The sequence below is a fragment of the Oncorhynchus keta genome, chromosome 36 (assembly GCF_023373465.1).
Source record: "Oncorhynchus keta strain PuntledgeMale-10-30-2019 chromosome 36, Oket_V2, whole genome shotgun sequence".
Taxonomy (NCBI): Eukaryota; Metazoa; Chordata; class Actinopteri; order Salmoniformes; family Salmonidae; genus Oncorhynchus; species Oncorhynchus keta.
In genome coordinates, this window is record NC_068456.1 from 13842116 (window position 1) to 13860863 (window position 18748).

General features: G+C 42.7%; 1 protein-coding gene across 23 annotated transcripts in view; it reads right to left on the bottom strand.

Annotated features, from left to right (window-relative positions):
* Nucleotides 1-18748, bottom strand: part of LOC118369681 (calcium/calmodulin-dependent protein kinase type II subunit gamma) — a 112719-nt gene that overhangs the window by 58247 nt on the left and 35724 nt on the right. For all 23 annotated transcript variants that reach the window (XM_052498538.1, XM_052498539.1, XM_052498543.1 and 20 more), the window contains exon 3: nucleotides 1107-1166. In XM_052498538.1, coding sequence (XP_052354498.1) covers nucleotides 1107-1166 — 60 coding nt within the window. The remainder of the gene's footprint in view (nucleotides 1-1106; nucleotides 1167-18748) is intronic.

An 18748-nucleotide genomic window follows, 5' to 3' on the forward strand; every position in this document is an offset into this window, starting at 1 on the left:
TAGCAACAGCAAGCTAGCTAGCTAAATGTCCATGAATGTTTCATGTGTTTCGACCTGTCCCCAAATTAATAGTTCAGAGTTAATTTAGATATTGATTTTGCACATCCACACCAGACGTGAACCAGACACGCTCTGGTTCACGTCTGGTGTGGATGTGCAAAATCAACATGCGGATGCACGCGTGTCCCAGGTCTAGACAGCATATTATGCGTTCAGTGCTAGATTCATTCTCTGATCCTTTGATTGGGGGGGACAGCATGTCATTTCATGCCTCAAGAGCTCTGATAGTTTGGAGGACGTCCTCTGAAAGTTGTCAGACTTACTGTGTAAGTCTATGGAAGGGGATGAGAACCATGAGCCTCCTAGGTTTTGTATTGAAGTCAATGTACCCAGAGGAATATGGAAGCTAACTGTCCTCCGGCTACACCATGGTGCTACCCTACAGATTGCTGTTGAGGCTACTGTAGACCTTCATTGCAAAACAGTGTGTTTTAATCAATAATTTTTTCAATAATAAAGTGTATTATATTTAGTATAGTTTCATCTAAAAAGTACAACTTTTTAAATGTTTCACTATTATTATTTTATGAAATTCACTAAGGATGGTCCACCCCTTCCTTTGAGGAGCCTCCACTAACCTGCATGTATGTCGCACATTCATTGTAGTGGAAAGAGAGGCTGGCTTGCAGTGTGAGGGGAGGTGACAACTGTCATTTCCCTGAGTTTGCATGCGCTGGTGGGTTGGCTCCTAAATTCTGTGGCTCTCACTCACCAGTCGGATCATGCAAATGGTCCACACTAGTGGGCATCATTTAATTTGGCTGGCTTCCTCCATTTGCCTACACCCTAACTCTCTTCCATGAAGTGCTGAGGTGACACCATGTAACACACTGACACTGGAGACACACATCAATACTCTTCAAACCAACATGGCTGAAATATATACAGCGAGAGACTTCACCTGTTGCTAGACTGACAACAATGTCACCTCGGTTTCGTCCTGTCATTGTTGGTTGCCACCAAACTGCTCTTGCTCAGCAGGTAGGTTGTCATACAGACACACTTTCATTTAGCCTACTATGGTAAGTACAGTAGGAGCCACTCACCTATGTTGGGATGTTTGAGCAGGCGACAGATGCGGGCCTCTCGTTCCAGTTTTTGATGATCTGAGGGGAGAGGAAAAGGAAGATAAACACAATCGCACACCCTTTCTGTTGCTCAGTCGATACCCTGCAGGATCTGTCCATTTAAAAAAAAAAAACTCTTTCCACAAACCACCATTTGGCAATGAAACTGGTGGGAACATCCTTATGTATCATGTATGTTATGTTCAAGGGGCTCTTTACAGACAGTAGTAGTACTATAACAAATGTAAATCAAAATATACAGTCAATCAGGCAGTGGAGTCTCATCCGTTCTGCTGTCCCACCACCAATTGGACGGGTCTACAATAACCCCATCTCACCCATCTCTCTTCCATATACACTAGGTCTACCAAACACTAGGAACATCTTATTAATATTGAGTTGCAACCCCCTGCTTTTGAACAGACTCAATTTGTCTTTGCATGAACTACAAGGTGTTGAAAGCGTTCCACAGGAATGCTGGCCCATGTTGACTTGAATGCTTCCCACATTTGGGTCAAGTTGGATGGATGTTGTTTGGGTGATGAACCATTCTTGATACACATAGGAAACGGTTGAGCGTGAAAAACCCAGCAACGTTGCAGTTCTTGACACACTCAAACCGGTGCGCCTGGCACCTACTACCCTACCCTGCTCGAAGGCACTGAAATATTTGTGTCTTTCCCATTCTACATCTGAATGGAACAAATACACAATCCATGTCTTAATTGTCTGTTGGCTTCAAAATCCTTCTTTAACCTGTCTCCTCCCCTTCATCTACACTAATTGAAGTGGATTTAACAAGTGACATCAATAAGGGATCACAGCTTTCACCTGGATTCACCTGGCCAATGACATGGAAAAAGTTCCTAATGTTTTGTACACTCAGTGTATATTTAATCAGGTTGGTGTGGGGTCCTGATATTTATGAGCAGGCAGAGCAGCCTTGCACTAACGCCTCCCTCCACTCAGCTCCTACTGTGCAAGGAACCAGGTCTAAGGCAGAGGAGACAGAGGAGACAGGGGACAGAGATGGAGAGGATGGTGGAGAAGTGATCATACACTCAATGTACTTCAGACATACAGTAAATATACCCCCCCCACACACACACAATATATCAATATACACCCCCCCACCAATTATGATTTTAAAAAAAATAAATAATAACAATTAAAGTATTTGAAAATACTCCAGTTTACGGTATGTATATACGGTATATCGCCCAAGCCTAATCAGTGGTAACCTTGGCAACAAGACCCAACAGTTAACAACATTTCTCCACTCAGGCTCCATCCTACAGGTTTATAATAAACTGATGTTCTATTCTGGCGTATATTAAACTATACTGAACTCTGTGGACCTGCTTCATCAAATAGCCTTTGATTAAAGGATATGAGAAATGGAAACTCACAATAATGTACAGCATATCCAGGCAAGTATGAGCTGTGTACTAGAACACACTTCGATGCACAAAAATGCTTGCAGCAGCACAAGCCTATTGCACTTAGTTAAATTAGTCTCCTGGGCTCAGACTAATTCAATCACTGTCCAGTTAAGGACTCTAATAGTAAGGGGCGGCGCTGTGTGTGTGTGTGTGTGTGTGTGTGTGTGTGTGTGTGTGTGTGTGTGTGTGTGTGTGTGTGTGTTCACATCGACTAACCGGTGCCCCCGCACATTGACTCTGTACCGGTACCCCTGTATATAGCCTCGCTATTGTTATTTTACTGCTGCTCTTTAGTCATTTGTTACTTTAATTTCTAATTCTTATTTTACATTTTTACTGCATTGTTGGTTAGGGCTTGTAAGTAAGCATTTCATTATAAGGTAACCTGTTGTATTCAGCACATGTGACAATTATTATTTTGTTAAATTTGATTTGACATCCATATGTGCGTGGTTGGGCAGTATTAAAACCTAGTGCTCTAATTGCAGCCATACATGGATAGATTGGATGGACAGACAGATGGATGGCTAGAATGACAGATGAAGAGATGGTACTGTGGGATGAGGAGAGAGATCGTGGGCCAAGTTCAGAGAGTCCTTGGCACCAGCTGTTAGGCTCCCGGGGACAGATGTGTGTGCTATGTGTGCGTGTGTGTTATGTGTGTATGTGTTACTACGCCAGGGCAGAATGGAGTAGACCTCTAGCCTCTCTAATCCCCCCTCACGCTCCTGTCCCCCGTCCAGGATTTGGGAAACGGAGCCTCCCAGTCATCCCAACTGGCTGGCTAGGTGCTGGAATCATCTGTCCGGCTTGTTACATAGCTGGCCCACAGAAAGAATGTGACTTCATCAATGGAATATGACATGGCTACATACACAGAGCATAGCTAGCCGTGGCAGCCATTAGATGGGCAGAGACACTGGGATTGTACAGTAAAGATTGCAGGGGCAGAGTAGAGAGTATGCTGGAAACCTCCCTTCGGTACACCCACGGTCACTCACAAAAACACACCTTTCCTTTTCAGAGAATTTCAGAAGTAAAAAGTCAGCTCTCGACACTTGAGCACCTGAGCTCAGAAAGGCTTGTCATTTCTCACACACACAAACATACACACAGCCAAGAACATATGCACACACACACACCTCCAAGTAATCTATTCTACAACACAAGGCCACAGTGCTCAGGTTTAAAAGGGGGGATTTTCTTTTAAATTGAAGGTTGGGATCTGAGGCCATTCAAGCTCTGACATTATCTGAGGATGCTGTGCACACGCACGCCTTCTCTCTGTCTGACAAACACGTTCCTGTGACACACACACACACACACACACTGGACACACAAGTTGGCTGCTGTGAAAAGATAATGGCAGACTGCGGCATGAAGGGTCTGTCATTGAGAGTCAGAACCAAAGGGTGAGAGACAAGAGAGAGCAGAGAGCGAGAGAAAGTGAAAATGAGAAACTGAGTGTGAAGGAGTACTGTAGACAGAGTGAAAATTAGAATCTGAGAGTGAAGGAGTACTGTAGACAGAGTGAAAATGAGAAACTGAGAGTGAAGGAGTACTGTAGACAGAGTGAAAATGAGAAACTGAGAGTGAAGGAGTACTGTAGACAGAGTGAAAATGAGAATCTGAGAGTGAAGGAGTACTGTACAGAGTGAAAATGAGAATCTGAGAATGAAGGAGTACTGTAGACAGAGTGAAAATGAGAATCTGAGAGTGAAGGAGTACTGTAGACAGAGTGAAAATGAGAATCTGAGAATGAAGGAGTACTGTAGACAGAGTGAAAATGAGAATCTGAGAGTGAAGGAGTACTGTAGACAGAGTGAAAATGAGAATCTGAGAATGAAGGAGTACTGTAGACAGAGTGAAAATGAGAAACTGAGAGTGAAGGAGTACTGTAGACAGAGTAAAAATGAGAAACTGAGTGTGAAGGAGTACTGTAGATAGAGTGAAAATGAAAATGAGAAACTGACAGAGTGAAAATGAGAATCTGGAAGGAGTACTGTAGACAGAGTGAAAATGAGAAACGGAGAGTGAAGGAGTACTGTAGACAGAGTGAAAATGAGAGAAACTGAGACAGAGTGAAAATGAAAACTGGAGTGAAGGAGTACTGTAGACAGAGTGAAAATGAGAAACTGAGTGTGAAGGAGTACTGTAGACAGAGTGAAAATGAGAAACTGAGAGTGAAGGAGTACTGTAGACAGAGTGAAAATGAGAATCTGAGAGTGAAGGAGTACTGTAGACAGAGTGAAAATGAGAAACTGAGAATGAAGGAGTACTGTAGACAGAGTGAAAATGAGAATCTGAGAGTGAAGGAGTACTGTAGACAGAGTGAAAATGAGAATCTGAGAATGAAGGAGTACTGTAGACAGAGTGAAAATGAGAAACTGAGAGTGAAGGAGTACTGTAGACAGAGTAAAAATGAGAAACTGAGTGTGAAGGAGTACTGTAGATAGAGTGAAAATGAGAAACTGAGTGTGAAGGAAGTACTGTAGACAGAGTGAAAATGAGAAACGGAGAGTGAAGGAGTACTGTAGACAGAGTGAAAATGAGAAACTGAGAGTGAAGGAGTACTGTAGACAGAGTGAAAATGAGAAACTGAGTGTGAAGGAGTACTGTAGACAGAGTGAAAATGAGAAACTGAGAGTGAAGGAGTACTGTAGACAGAGTGAAAATGAGAATCTGAGAGTGAAGGAGTACTGTAGACAGAGTGAAAATGAGAAACAGAATGAAGGAGTACTGTAGACAGAGTGAAAATGAGAATCTGAGAGTGAAGGAGTACTGTAGACAGAGTGAAAATGAGAAACTGAGAGTGAAGGAGTACTGTAGACAGAGTGAAAATGAGAAACTGAGTGTGAAGGAGTACTGTAGACAGAGTGAAAATGAGAAACTGAGAGTGAAGGAGTACTGTAGACAGAGTGAAAATGAGAATGAGAAACTGAGACAGAAAAATGAGAAACTGTAGACAGAGTGAAAATGAGAATCTGAGAGTGAAGGAGTACTGTAGACAGAGTGAAAATGAGAAACTGAGTGTGAAGGAAGTACTGTAGACAGAGTGAAAATGAGAAACTGAGAGTGAAGGAGTACTGTAGACAGAGTGAAAATGAGAAACTGAGAGTGAAGGAGTACTGTAGACAGAGTGAAAATGAGAAACTGAGTGTGAAGGAGTACTGTAGACAGAGTGAAAATGAGAAACTGAGTGTGAAGGAGTACTGTAGACAGAGTGAAAATGAGAAACTGAGAGTGAAGGAGTACTGTAGACAAGAGTGAAAATGAGAATCTGAGAGTGAAGGAGTACTGTAGACAGAGTGAAAATGAGAAACTGAGAGTGAAGGAGTACTGTAGACAGAGTGAAAATGAGAATCTGAGAGTGAAGGAGTACTGTAGACAGAGTGAAAATGAGAATCTGAGAATGAAGGAGTACTGTAGACAGAGTGAAAATGAGAATCTGAGAGTGAAGGAGTACTGTAGACAGAGTGAAAATGAGAAACTGAGTGTGAAGGAAGTACTGTAGACAGAGTGAAAATGAGAAACGGAGAGTGAAGGAGTACTGTAGACAGAGTGAAAATGAGAAACTGAGAGTGAAGGAGTACTGTAGAGAGAGTGAAAATGAGAAACTGAGATTGATGGAGTACTGTAGACAGAGTGAAAATGAGAAACTGAGTGTGAAGGAGTACTGTAGACAGAGTGAAAATGCTGGGTGAGAGCAGGTGGGAAATAGGCGATAGGGTGGATAAAGACGCGCAGATGGATAGTTACTGGGTGTTCATGCTTTTGTTCCATCCCAGCACTAACAGAGGGAGAACACTGTGTTAACAAATGAGTTCCATCATGGTGGTCCTGGATGACTCACTCCACCAGCTGGATTAGAGACAGTGAGTGAGTGAGTGAGTGAGTGAGTGAGTGAGTGAGTGAGTGAGTGAGTGAGTGAGTGAGTGAGTGAGTGAGTGAGAGAGAGAGAGGGGGGTAGACTGACCTTTAAAAGGATTACGGGACTGCCAACAGTTCGACCCGTGACACCCACACACACCCAGCCTGAGCCGCACAGATAACCCATCAACCATGGACCACTGAACTACAGCCAATCACTATCGCTCTAGGTGTGTGCACGTGTGGTTATGTGCATGTACATTTGATACGGTATGCGCATTTGTGTGTGTGTGTGTGTGTGTGTGTGTGTGTGTGTGTGTGTGTGTGTGTGTGTGTGTGTGTGTGTGTGTGTGTGTGTGTGTGTGTGTGTGTGTGTGTGTGCGCATCCAACCAGCTGCCACTCCTCTTCCCCTCTGCCCATCTGACCTCTCCAATCCCTTCTGACAGTCACCGAGGCCTAATTCACAGGAATGACATAACGCAGCTCCTGCATTAAATATTCATCTCAGATCCCTCTCTCTCTGCTCTCTCTATCTCTCTGCGCTCTCTCCTCTCTCTTTCTCGCCTTCCATATCTCTACCATTCAGGAGAGGAGCAGCATCAAAACAGCAGCCTACCCAGCTGTGCCAACCACCTACTGTCACAATGTAATGACCATGCCATAATAGTAGAATAAAAGTATCTGCATTACTTGCTGTTTGGGGTTTTAGGCTGGGTATCTGTATAGCACTTTGTGGCAACTGCTGATGTAAAAAGTGCTTTATAAAAATACATTTGATTGAATTTGATTGTAGACACAGAGTCATACACTGTAAAATAACCTGTTATCAATGCATTCACAATTAGTTTGCTTCAGATGTTGCTTAGCATACAATGTGATCATAGATCAAGGCTGATATTGAACTCTCTCATTCATTCACTCATGTCGAGTCATCCAATGTTCTTCACTGTGTGTAAAAAATATTTTCAAAAGCAACAGATGAGATCAAATACAAAGAAACTAAAGCAATAGGAGTGAGGGCACACAGACTACGTTTAAATTCACAAGTAGGATTGTGTGTGTGTGTGTGTGTGTGTGTGTGTGTGTGTGTGTGTGTGTGTGTGTGTGTGTGTGTGTGTGTGTGTGTGTGTGTGTGTGTGTGTGTGCTGTGAGAGAAAGAAAGAAAGAAAGAAAGAAAGAAAGAAAGAAAGAAAGAAAGAAAGAAAGAAAGAAAGAAAGAAAGAAAGAAAGAAAGAAAAAGAGAGAAAAAAAAGAGAGAGAGAGAGGGGAGTGAGAGCAAGAAAGCTATTCTTTTAGTCTTTCATACAGGGATGTTTTGATTGAGTTTACAATAATGGCTTTAAAGGCTCGAAATGGAACTGCTGCGCTGGTTAAACGCCCACAAGAGCAGAATTATTTTTTAGATTCAGCTGAAAGACAATGCCCATCCTTTACCCATGATGTAGCACAACAATTTAAGTCAATAACTCATAGTTTTAGTCAAAGTATTATACAGTGGATTCGGAAAGTATTAAGAACCCCTTGACTTTTTCCACAGGTTTTTTAGAATTGTTTGTAAATTTACCCCCCCAAAACATTTTTTTAAAGAATGATGGTGGCCACTGTGTACTTGGGGAACTTCAATGGTTCAGAAATGTTTTTGCTCCCTTCCCCAGATCTCTGCCTCGACACAATCCTGTCTCGGAGCTCTACGGACAATTCCTTCGACCTCATGGCTTGGTTTATGCTCTGACATGCACTCTCAACTGTGGGACCTTATATAGACAGGTATGTGTCTTTCCAAATCATGTCCAATCAATTGAATTTACAGGTGGACTCCAATCAAGTTGTAGAAACATCTCAAGGATGATCAATGGAAACAGAATGCACCTGAGCTTAATTTCCAGTCTCATAGCAAAGGGTCTGAATACTTATGCCGTTTGGAAATTATCAAAACCATTATTAAATAAAGTATTTTTGTTTTTTATTTTTAATTACATTTGTAAAAAATGACAAAAAAACTGTTTTTGCTTTGTCATTTTGGGAAATTGTGTGTAGATTGATAAAAAAGAATAATAATTAAATCCATTTTAGAATAAGGCTGTAACGTAACAAAATGTGGAAAAGGGGAAGGGGTATGAATACTTTCCAAATGCACTGTATATATTTGGGGTTGAAGTGGTAAATCCAAAGTGGTAACATCAGATATATTCCGTGCCAATGTCGTGTGTTTCCCCTATGATATGACATGCTAATACTTTTCAGTCTACGTTTCTTTTCAGGGCACGTTTTTTATATCAATGTTACCAGCCACTAACATGGCATTATTTAATCATCAGAAGCACCTGCAAAGCTTCCTCTTTGCTCCCCTTGTCACCCCAAGAAAAACGGTGTTGACCACGCTCCACTGCTTTGAATGGCGCAGCTCGAAATCACAAGTGTCTATCCTCTAATGAAAAAGCACCAGTGAAAGAAAATTCCATGAACTTGTTTATCTATTTTGTGCTTTTCTTACATTTCTATTGGTGTTTCATTTACGATGATCTCAGTGGTTTCCCCTATCCATCTGTGGCAAAGTTTTCCCTAAATGCTTAAGACAAATCCATTTCCAGCACCAGTGATAGCCTAGCCAGCTGGCTAATCTTTTGAATACGGTGTAGCTAGGTTAGCATGCTAGCTAGATACACTGACAGCTGTCCATGCCCTACTTGTTGTTATTTCTCTACTCCATGTGGAAATCACCACAACGTTCACAGCCCCAATTCGTAAATATGTATTAGCGGCCTGCACCATGTATTAGCAGCCTGCGTCATGGAACCTAAATGAGAATTTGCGCTACAGGACAAGAATTAGGTTAAAATGGTGGTGGTATTGTCCTGTGGAGGGAGCTGTTAATGCCTTTCCCAGAATGTAAAACAATCCCACAGCCAGCACACACACTGCACATGTTCAACAGTGGATTATGTGAGTGACATTCAGTGTGTAAAGCTATGACATACCACTGGAATCATTTACAATGGAGCACAGATGTCTTTATTACATTAACAGCAGACACTCTATATCCACACAGCCCCTCCAGTACAGCCCCACCCTGCTCTCACTGCTGAGCCAGGAGATGTCCAGTAGGACAGTTAATCTTGAACATGGATGTGTGTGAGTGTGTGTTTTCAAGTTTCAAAGTTTATCTGCCACGTGCACAGGACACAACAGGTGTAAAACAGTACAGTAAAATTCTTACCATGAGAACACTTTCCCATCAATGCAGTGATAATAATATGGATAATAGAAAACAGAATAAAATACATTTAAAAAATAATAACAACTACAATGTGAGTTAAAGAAACCCAAGAATGCAAGAATATACATTGCATTCGGAAAGTATTCAGACTCCTTGAATTCTTATTCTAAAATGTATTAAATACACATTTTTCTTCATCAATCTACACACAATACCCCGTAACGACAAAGCAAAAACTGTTTTTTTTCGAATTTTTTGCAAATGCATAAAAAAATTTAAAACATGGACATCCCGAGTGGCATTGCAGTGCTAGAGGCGTCACTACAGACCTGAGTTAGATTCCAGGCTGTATCACAACCGGCCGTGATCGGGTGTCCCATAGGGCACCGCACAATTGGCCCAGTGTCGTCCGGGTGAGGGGTGCTTTACATGGCTCATCGTGCTCTAGTGACTCCTTGTAGCGGGCCGGGTGCCTGCAGGCTGACCTTGCTCGTCAGTTGAACAATGTTTCCTCCGACACATTGGTTAGCTGGCTTCCGGGTTAAGAAGCACGGTTTGGCGGGTCATGTTTTGGAGGACACATGACTCAACGTTCGCCTCCCGAGCCCGTTGAGGAGCTGCAGCGATTTGACCAGATCGAAATTGGGGAGAAAAAAATATATATATTTTATATATTATTCAGACCCTTTGCTATGAGACTCAAAATTGAGCATAGGTGCATCCTGTTTCCATTGATCATTCTTGAGATGCTTCTACAACTTGATTGGAGTCCACCTGTGGTTAATTTAATTGATTGGACATGATTTGGAAAGGCACACACCTGTCTATAAGGTCTATAAAGTTGACAGTGCATGTCAGAGCAAAAACCAAGCCATGATGTCGAAGGAATTGTCTGTAGAGCTCCGAGACCGGATTGTGTCGAGGCAGAGATCTGGGGAAGGGTACCGAAACATGTCTACAGCACTGAAGGTCCCCAAGAACACAGTGGCCTCCATCATTCTTAAATGGAAGAAGTTTGAAACCACCAAGACACTCAGAGCTGGCCGCCTGGACAAACTGAGCAATCATAGGGAAGGGCCAGGGAGGTGACCAAGGACCCGATGGTCACTCTGACAGAGCTCCAGATTTCCTCTGTGGAGATGGGAGAACCTTCCAGAAGGACAACCATCTCTGCAGCACTTCACAAATCAGGCCTTTATGGTAATGGCCAGATGGAAGCCACTCCTCAGTAAAAGGCAGACGACAGCCCTCTTAGAGTTTTCCAAAAGGCACCTAAAGGACTCTCAGACCATGAGAAACAAGATTCTCTGGTTTGATGAATTCAAGATTGAACTCTTTGGACTGAATGCCAAGCGTCATGTCTGGAGGTAACCTGGCACCATCAATACGGTGAAGCATGGTGGTGCATGGTGCTATGGTGAAGCATAATGCTGTGGGGATGTTTTTTAGCAGCAGGGACTGGGAGACTAGTCAGGATGGAGGGAAAGATGAATGGAGCAAAGTACAGAGAGATCCTTGATGAAAACCTGCTCCAGAGCAAATGTTCACCAACGCTAAGCACACAGCCAAGACAACACAGGAGTGGCTTCGAGACATGAAAGTCCTTGGGTGGCCCAGCCAGAGCCCGGACTTGAACCTGATCAAACATCTCTGGAGAGACCTAAAAATAGCTGTGCAGCGATACGCTCCCCATCCAATCGCACAGAGCTTGAGAGTATCTGCAGAGAAGAATGGGAGAACCTCCCCAAATACAGGTGTGCCAACCTTGTAGCATCATACCCAAGAAAGACTCAAGGCTGTAATGGCTGCCAAGGTGCTTCAACAAAGTTCTGAGTAAAATCTATTTTTTGCTTTGTCATTATGGGGTGTTGTGTGTAGATTGATGTGGAAAAATAACAATTTTATCCATTTCAGAATAAGGCTGTAAAGTAACACAATGTGGAAAAAGTCAAGGGGTCTGAATACTTTCCGAATGCCATCATTGATTGCACACTAACTGCCCTTGCCGATTGCTGAATCCACAAGGACTCGCTCTACATTGAAGATCACGTTTCCCTAAACCCCCACACCCACCATTGTTTTTAGACGGTTTGTGTGCGTAGGTTTAGTGTGTGGGTGTGTTTGTATCCTCTGTGCGTGCATGTGTGTTTAGTGTTCCAGACACTGCACCAGGGACACTGCTCAGCATTTATGGGGTCAGACAGTAACATACACCAACACACACACACACACCCACACACTAATGCCATTCACACAACAACAACAAAAACTCAAAAAACAATGGTCGGTGTGGGGGTTTAGGGGTCCTGAATGTAGAGCGAGCCCTTGTGGATTCAGTAATTGGCGAGGTAGTTAGAGTGCAATCAATGACTTGCAGCTTGATTGTGCATTATGTTCTGCTTAGGAGAGGTCAGCTGTTTGATTGATGCTAAATCAGTGGATGAATGGCAGTACATGACAACGTCTTTCTCCTCTCAGATTCTATACATTCTCCTGGAGAGACATAGGTTGGGGGCTTTGACCCTTGAAGAAATGACCAAAACCATTTCTTCAGTCTAAAAGTAGAATAGTGGTGGTGAAAACAGGCACGCACCAAGCCTTGCCTGTGTGAGACAGTCTTTCTTCTCAAACATAACCTATTGAAAACCGTTAGCATGCAAATCCCCAAACGCTCGTTGGGCATTTGCATCAATTATGGAAATGTTAAGTGGATTTGGTCAGTTTTAATCACAGGTGTCTGTCTATTAAGTCATATATTCTGACAGCTCAACTTTACGCGTGGGAGATCTAAGCACTAAAGTACCAAGGGAGGCCAAGATAAACCCTAAAGGAAAGAGGAGTTTGTTCAAGAACGGTTCACTTTCTTACTTCCAGACATAAGTGAGTGACTGGAGTACACTGAAGGGCGCTCCATCCTTCCCGTGTGTAAAGTTCATTTTGATCATTTACTCCAGTACTTGAGTCACCTGTCTCCACTCTCTCTCTTTCTCTCTCCATTCCGCTTTCCACACAGACCCGTCCCGTCACTCAAGGAGCGCATTTGTTGGTGCTCGACCACAAGACACCTGCGTTCAGTCTGCATGGTCAATGCGGCATGATGCCGTTTCCACTTTGTGTCTTAATATAAACCCACAAGTGTTCTATAATTACACTATTAGTTTGTGTTTCATACATATGCAAACAGCTAGTTTGTTTTTTCTTACCAAGTTCGGGCTAAATCGTGTTAGCCGCTAATGCTATTCGCTAGTTCGCATCATACCCAAGAAGACTCGAGGCTGTATTCACTGCCAAAGGTGCTTCAACAACGTACTGAGTAAAGGGTCTGAATAATTATGCAAATGTGACATTTCAGTTTAACTTTTTTTTACTAATTTATGACCATGTCTACAAACCTCTTTGATTTGTCATTATGGGGTATTGTGTGTAGATTGATAAGGGGGAAAACAACTATTTAATACATTTTAGAATAAGGCTGTAACGTAACAAAATGTGGAAAAGGGGAAGGGGTCCGAAAACTTTCCGAATACACTGTACATTCTAACTATAGAATTAGAATAATCATTATATTTCCATGATTCCAACATTTCACCAAAGTGTTTTGATCTAAATCATAAGTCAAATTGCAACATTTGGCTACAAATAAGGCCTCGATTTTTGGCCAATATCATGCAACCTGACATGGCAGTGTGAAAATTATCTCAAATAAGTGCAGGAAATGCAGAAATTTTTGAAAATCCAGAAAATGATTTTAGGTTGAAGCTTAATTGTACAGTATAAAACAATCACAATGGAGAAAGACCCATTGAAATCACTTAGAATGTAGGTGTTGCCACTCTATTACGATCACTCATTACTCATGAAGAAAATTGTGAACTTTTATTATTCAAAAAACATAAAATACTATCAAAAATTTGAAAAATACTGTGATTTGAAATGTTGGCCTTATCGTCGTCTTTCGGGGCCTCCCGAGACGCGGAGTGGTCTAAGGTACTGTTTTGCAGTGTTAGCTGTGCCACTAGAGATCCTGGTTTGAGTCCAGGCTCTGTCGCAGCAGGCCGCCACCGTGAGACCCATGGGGCGGCGCACAATTGGCCCAGCGTTGTCCGGGTTAGGGTAGGGTTTAGCCGGCAGGGATGTTCCTGTCCCATCGCGCACTAGCAACTCCTGTGGTGGGCCAGGTACAATGCAAGCTGACCCGGTCGCCAGGTGTACGGTGTTTCCTCCAACACATTGGTTGGGCTGGCTTCCGGGTTAAGCGGGTGTTGTATCAAGAATTGGTATGTCAACAGTATCCCTTGATTTCACTTTTAAGAAATGCTTGTATGAGAGGACGCAAAGAAAGTAGTGAAGAGTGAGTAGAGAGTCAGAGTTATCTGTGGCATATGGGAAGCTCAATGCCACTGTAATCCTACCCTGAGAAAGAGTTGCATCTGAGATCAAAGCACTGTCGCTTCTCACAGAGGGAACACAAATGGGGGAATGCACAGACGCTTGCTCCAATTCAACATGTAGTAATGGTTTGTGTGTGTTGTTACTGCAGGGAGCCAAGTAGAAGCCTTTTGATATCAGTCCCTTCCCATTACAGCGATTCAAAGTGTAGGACTTCTCACCAATCATTTCTCACTGTGCTTACTGCACAGAGACTTGTGCCTTTTTAATATAATAATATATGCCATTTAGCAGATGCATTTTTTCAAAGCAACTTACTTATGTGTGGCCCGGGAATTGAACACACAATCCTGGCGTTGCAAGCCATGCTCTACCAACTTAGCCATACAGGACCACATTTAAAGCTGCAATATGTAACTTTTTGGGCGACCCAACCAAATTCACATAGAAATGTGAGTTATAGATCTGTCATTCTCAATGAAAGCAAGTCTAAGAAGCAGTAAATATCTTCTATGTGCACTATTTCTATGCTTTCAGTTCTTCAGTTTCATTTTTTGCGTCTTTTACTTTCGGTTTTGTACACTAGCTTCAAACAGCTGAAAATACCATTTGTTTGGTTATGGAAAATATATTTCATAGCCGTTTAGAGGGTACAATTATTCTCTACACTATACTTGCTTGTTTTGTCACATAAACTGAAATTAGAAAAACTATTATAATTTTAGCAACCAGGAAATGGTGAAGCATGTAGTCAGAGTTAGCTGTTATACTGACTGGAGTTGCGCATTACAGAACTATCTCTTCCCCAGTTTGCTTCTAGATCCCCAGTTTGGCAGGTTTGCTGGACAATTATTTTACAATAAGCCGCACTGCTGAGGAAGGAGTCCAAAACCCAAACGTTTTTCATAGATATTGCCGTAATGTGGGGTCTGCTCAATGTGCTCAGACATGGCAAGTCTGGCTAGGAGGGATTGTGAAACAAACAGTGACTCAGATATAGCAAGCCTAGCGGCTCCACTACTCTGATAGAGATTATCCATTGAGGCGAAGCCAGAGCATATCAAGGCTAGGTTAACTCTATCATCTTAGCCCTGCTACCCTGGCTGAACCCCCATCCAGACTACACCATACTAAGCTTCCTCCAACACCGAGGCTCAGACTGAGCTATTTGCTCCTTAGCATCTGTAAGTAATTTCTGACTGGGAGAGAAAATCCATTCCCTCTGAGCTCATTAGCAGGATCGGTGATCTGTGAAACAGGTGAGTTATGAAGTGCAGCTACATATCTTTATTAAGACTCAGACTCCAGCATGGAGAAAGACACAGCAGAAAAAATACAGCAACAGCAACACTGGTGAAGGAATGATGGGGGTGTCGGCCTGCTTCTGCTTCTCAGGCAGTAGATTTGGGCAGAAACAAATGGGAACACAGTCATACAGTGACACAGTCACACACACACACACACACGCACCAGCGGCGGCCTTCAAAAAATATCAGAGATTACATACGGCCCTGTCTGATCATATTGTCAGAAGATGACATACTGCTCTGTCTGATCATATTGTCAGAAGATGACATACTGCTCTGTCTGATCATATTGTCAGAAGATGACATACTGCTCTGTCTGATCATATTGTCAGAAGATGACATACTGCTCTGTCTGATCATATTGTCAGAAGATGACATACTGCTCTGTCTGATCATATTGTCAGAAGATGACATACTGCTCTGTCTGATCATATTGTCAGAAGATGACATACTGCTCTGTCTGATCATATTGTCAGAAGATGACATACTGCTCTGTCTGATCACATTGTCAGAAGATGACATACTGCTCTGTCTGATCATATTGTCAGAAGATGACATACTGCTCTGTCTGATCATATTGTCAGAAGATGACATACTGCTCTGTCTGATCATATTGTCAGAAGATGACATACTGCTCTGTCTGATCACATTGTCAGAAGATGACATACTGCTCTGTCTGATCATATTGTCAGAAGATGACATACTGCTCTGTCTGATCATATTGTCAGAAGATGACATACTGCTCTGTCTGATCATATTGTCAGAAGATTACATACGGCCCTGTCCGGTCACATTGTCAGAAGATGACATACTGCTCTGTCTGATCATATTGTCAGAAGATTACATACTGCTCTGTCTGATCATATTGTCAGAAGATTACATACGGCCCTGTCCGGTCACATTGTCAGAAGATGACATACTGCTCTGTCTGATCATATTGTCAGAAGATTACATACGGCCCTGTCCGGTCACATTGTCAGAAGATGACATACTGCTCTGTCTGATCATATTGTCAGAAGATTACATACGGCCCTGTCCGGTCACATTGTCAGAAGATGACATACTGTGTCACCTTGACAGAAGCCAAACTCAACGTCCCTCCCTCCTCATTGCATCCCAAAAGGCATTCATACACACTCCCAGTCTTTTGTCACCATTAGGAGGCCTTGTCAGAGGCAAAGCAGAGTCACACTGTGATGTCCAGAGAGTCACAGTGGGTGCCAGGTGGGGTCGGCTCATGGGATGTAAACAATGGCTCCTAGTAATGACAGATGAGCAGGAAGTAGTGGAAGAGATTTCCTCTGTTGATGGGAGCTTTGGGAGACTTAGGCGCATAGCTGAGGGAGAGGTCAGTGTGGCCCAGACGGCTAAAAATACCACAATCCATCCTAGGGCTTAGCTTGGTGGTGAGTCATTCAGTCAGCCAGCCAGCCAGCCAGCTAGCGCTCAGGGGAGGTCACAGACACACAGGGAGATACGGAGATACAGACACATAGCAGAGTCGGGCAGGGTAGAGTAAGGGCACAGAGAGACCCTATCAGACCTCAGAATTGGGGTTCATTAGGCTCTGATGGGCTCGGGAGAGTTAGGGTGTGGGGTGACAGGGAGGCTAGCTAGCGGTTAAGAACGTTGGGTCAGTAACCGAAAAGTTGCTGGTTCGAACTGACTGGATGAAAATCGATGTGCCCTTGTGCAAGGCACATAACCCTAATTGCTCCTGTAGGTCGCTCTGTTTAAGAGCGTCAGCTAAATGACTAATATTTGAATGTAAAATGTGTAGAGTGCGGTAAAGTGGCCTAAGCAAAGACGGTGTGCACTGCCCATATTTGTGGACTCCAGTCACGTGATCTGGACTCGAGTCTGACTCGGGTCACAAAGTTGATGACTTGAGACTCGACTTGATATAAAATAACTTGAGACTCGACTTAGACTTGGAGCCTCAAGCCTCGGGATTCAACTTTGGCTTGAGACTGATGACTTGAAATTAACTGGCCAGGTTTTATAATGTTTTGTCACTCATTTCGTAGCACAGAGTCTACGTGGGATTACTCTCTCCACACAACCTGACTTGCAACAGATTGGCTAGTGAAACGCACACTCTGCACTCTGATTGAACCAGACAACTGTCAATCAACACAGGTCAGGTGGTGAGCAAGCAAACAGATTGCTGATTTGCTGTACAGCTATAGGAACGGCTGCAGCGAAAATGGTGATCAAGAATATTAACTGTATACTTTGCAAGCTCATCTGCAATGGGCAACAGTTACTAGCATAGGCCTACTGGTATTTTGGCATGTAGCAATTGCTTGAAATTGATCATTTACTTAAGAAGCTTGCATTTGGAATTGGTTTCAAATGAATTATTACTGTGGCGAAGACGCGCGATATGCGCGGCTCTTCACAATTTCCAAACTCCCGCCAGTGGAGATCACTTTTTTTTCTCCTGTTAAAATGTTTGCTCTTGCTGTCACACTTTGAAATACATAGGCGCTATGTGGTAAATCTATATTCCATCTAATGCTACAATAATTGCAAGCGTTTCATCATTCCATCCCCGTACCATTTATTACAACACTTAGACATTTCTGTTTGATGCTTGATTGGCCTACGACACATTTTCATTTAGCCAACCACTTCTTTCCCTCTACGTGCACATGAATGTTCACGAGACAGAAGTTCTGTTATTTTATTTAATTCAATGTATGGTTTCCTTTGTTCATATTTTTCAGGTTATTTCGGTGTTCTGTGTGTCTGTGTCCTATGTCTCCGTCATTCTGGTTGTGCGATATTGGAGCGGGCATGCCTCAGTGAACATAGAAATAGGCTACGTGACCTGTGCTCCATGCTTTGGAGACAGAACGTTGAATAAGAGAAACGTGTTGTTCCATGTATGCATGGTGTTGAAATAGCATTAATAATCATTTTAAGTCTGATTAAGATCAATGTAGCAATGTAACAATGATGTGGAAATTGCCCAGTTTATTTGTTGTACACTGAACAAAAAGCAACATGTCAAGTGTTGGTCCCATGTTTCATAAGCTGAAATAAAAGATCCCAGAAATGTTCCATACACACAAAAAGCTTATTTCTCTCAAATTATGTGTACAAATGTGTTTTCATCACTGTTAGTGAGCATTTCTCCTTTGCCAAGATAATTCATCCACCTGACATGTGTGGCATATCAAGAAGCTGATTAAACAGCACGATCATTACACAGGTGCACCTTATGCAGGGGACAATAAAAGCCACTCTAAAATGTGCAGTTTTGCGACACAACACAATGCCACATATGTCTCACCTTTTGAGGGAGCGAACATTTGGCTTGCTGACTGCAGGAATGTCCACCAGAGCTGTTGTCAGAGAATTTAATGTTAATTTCTCTACCATAAGCCGCA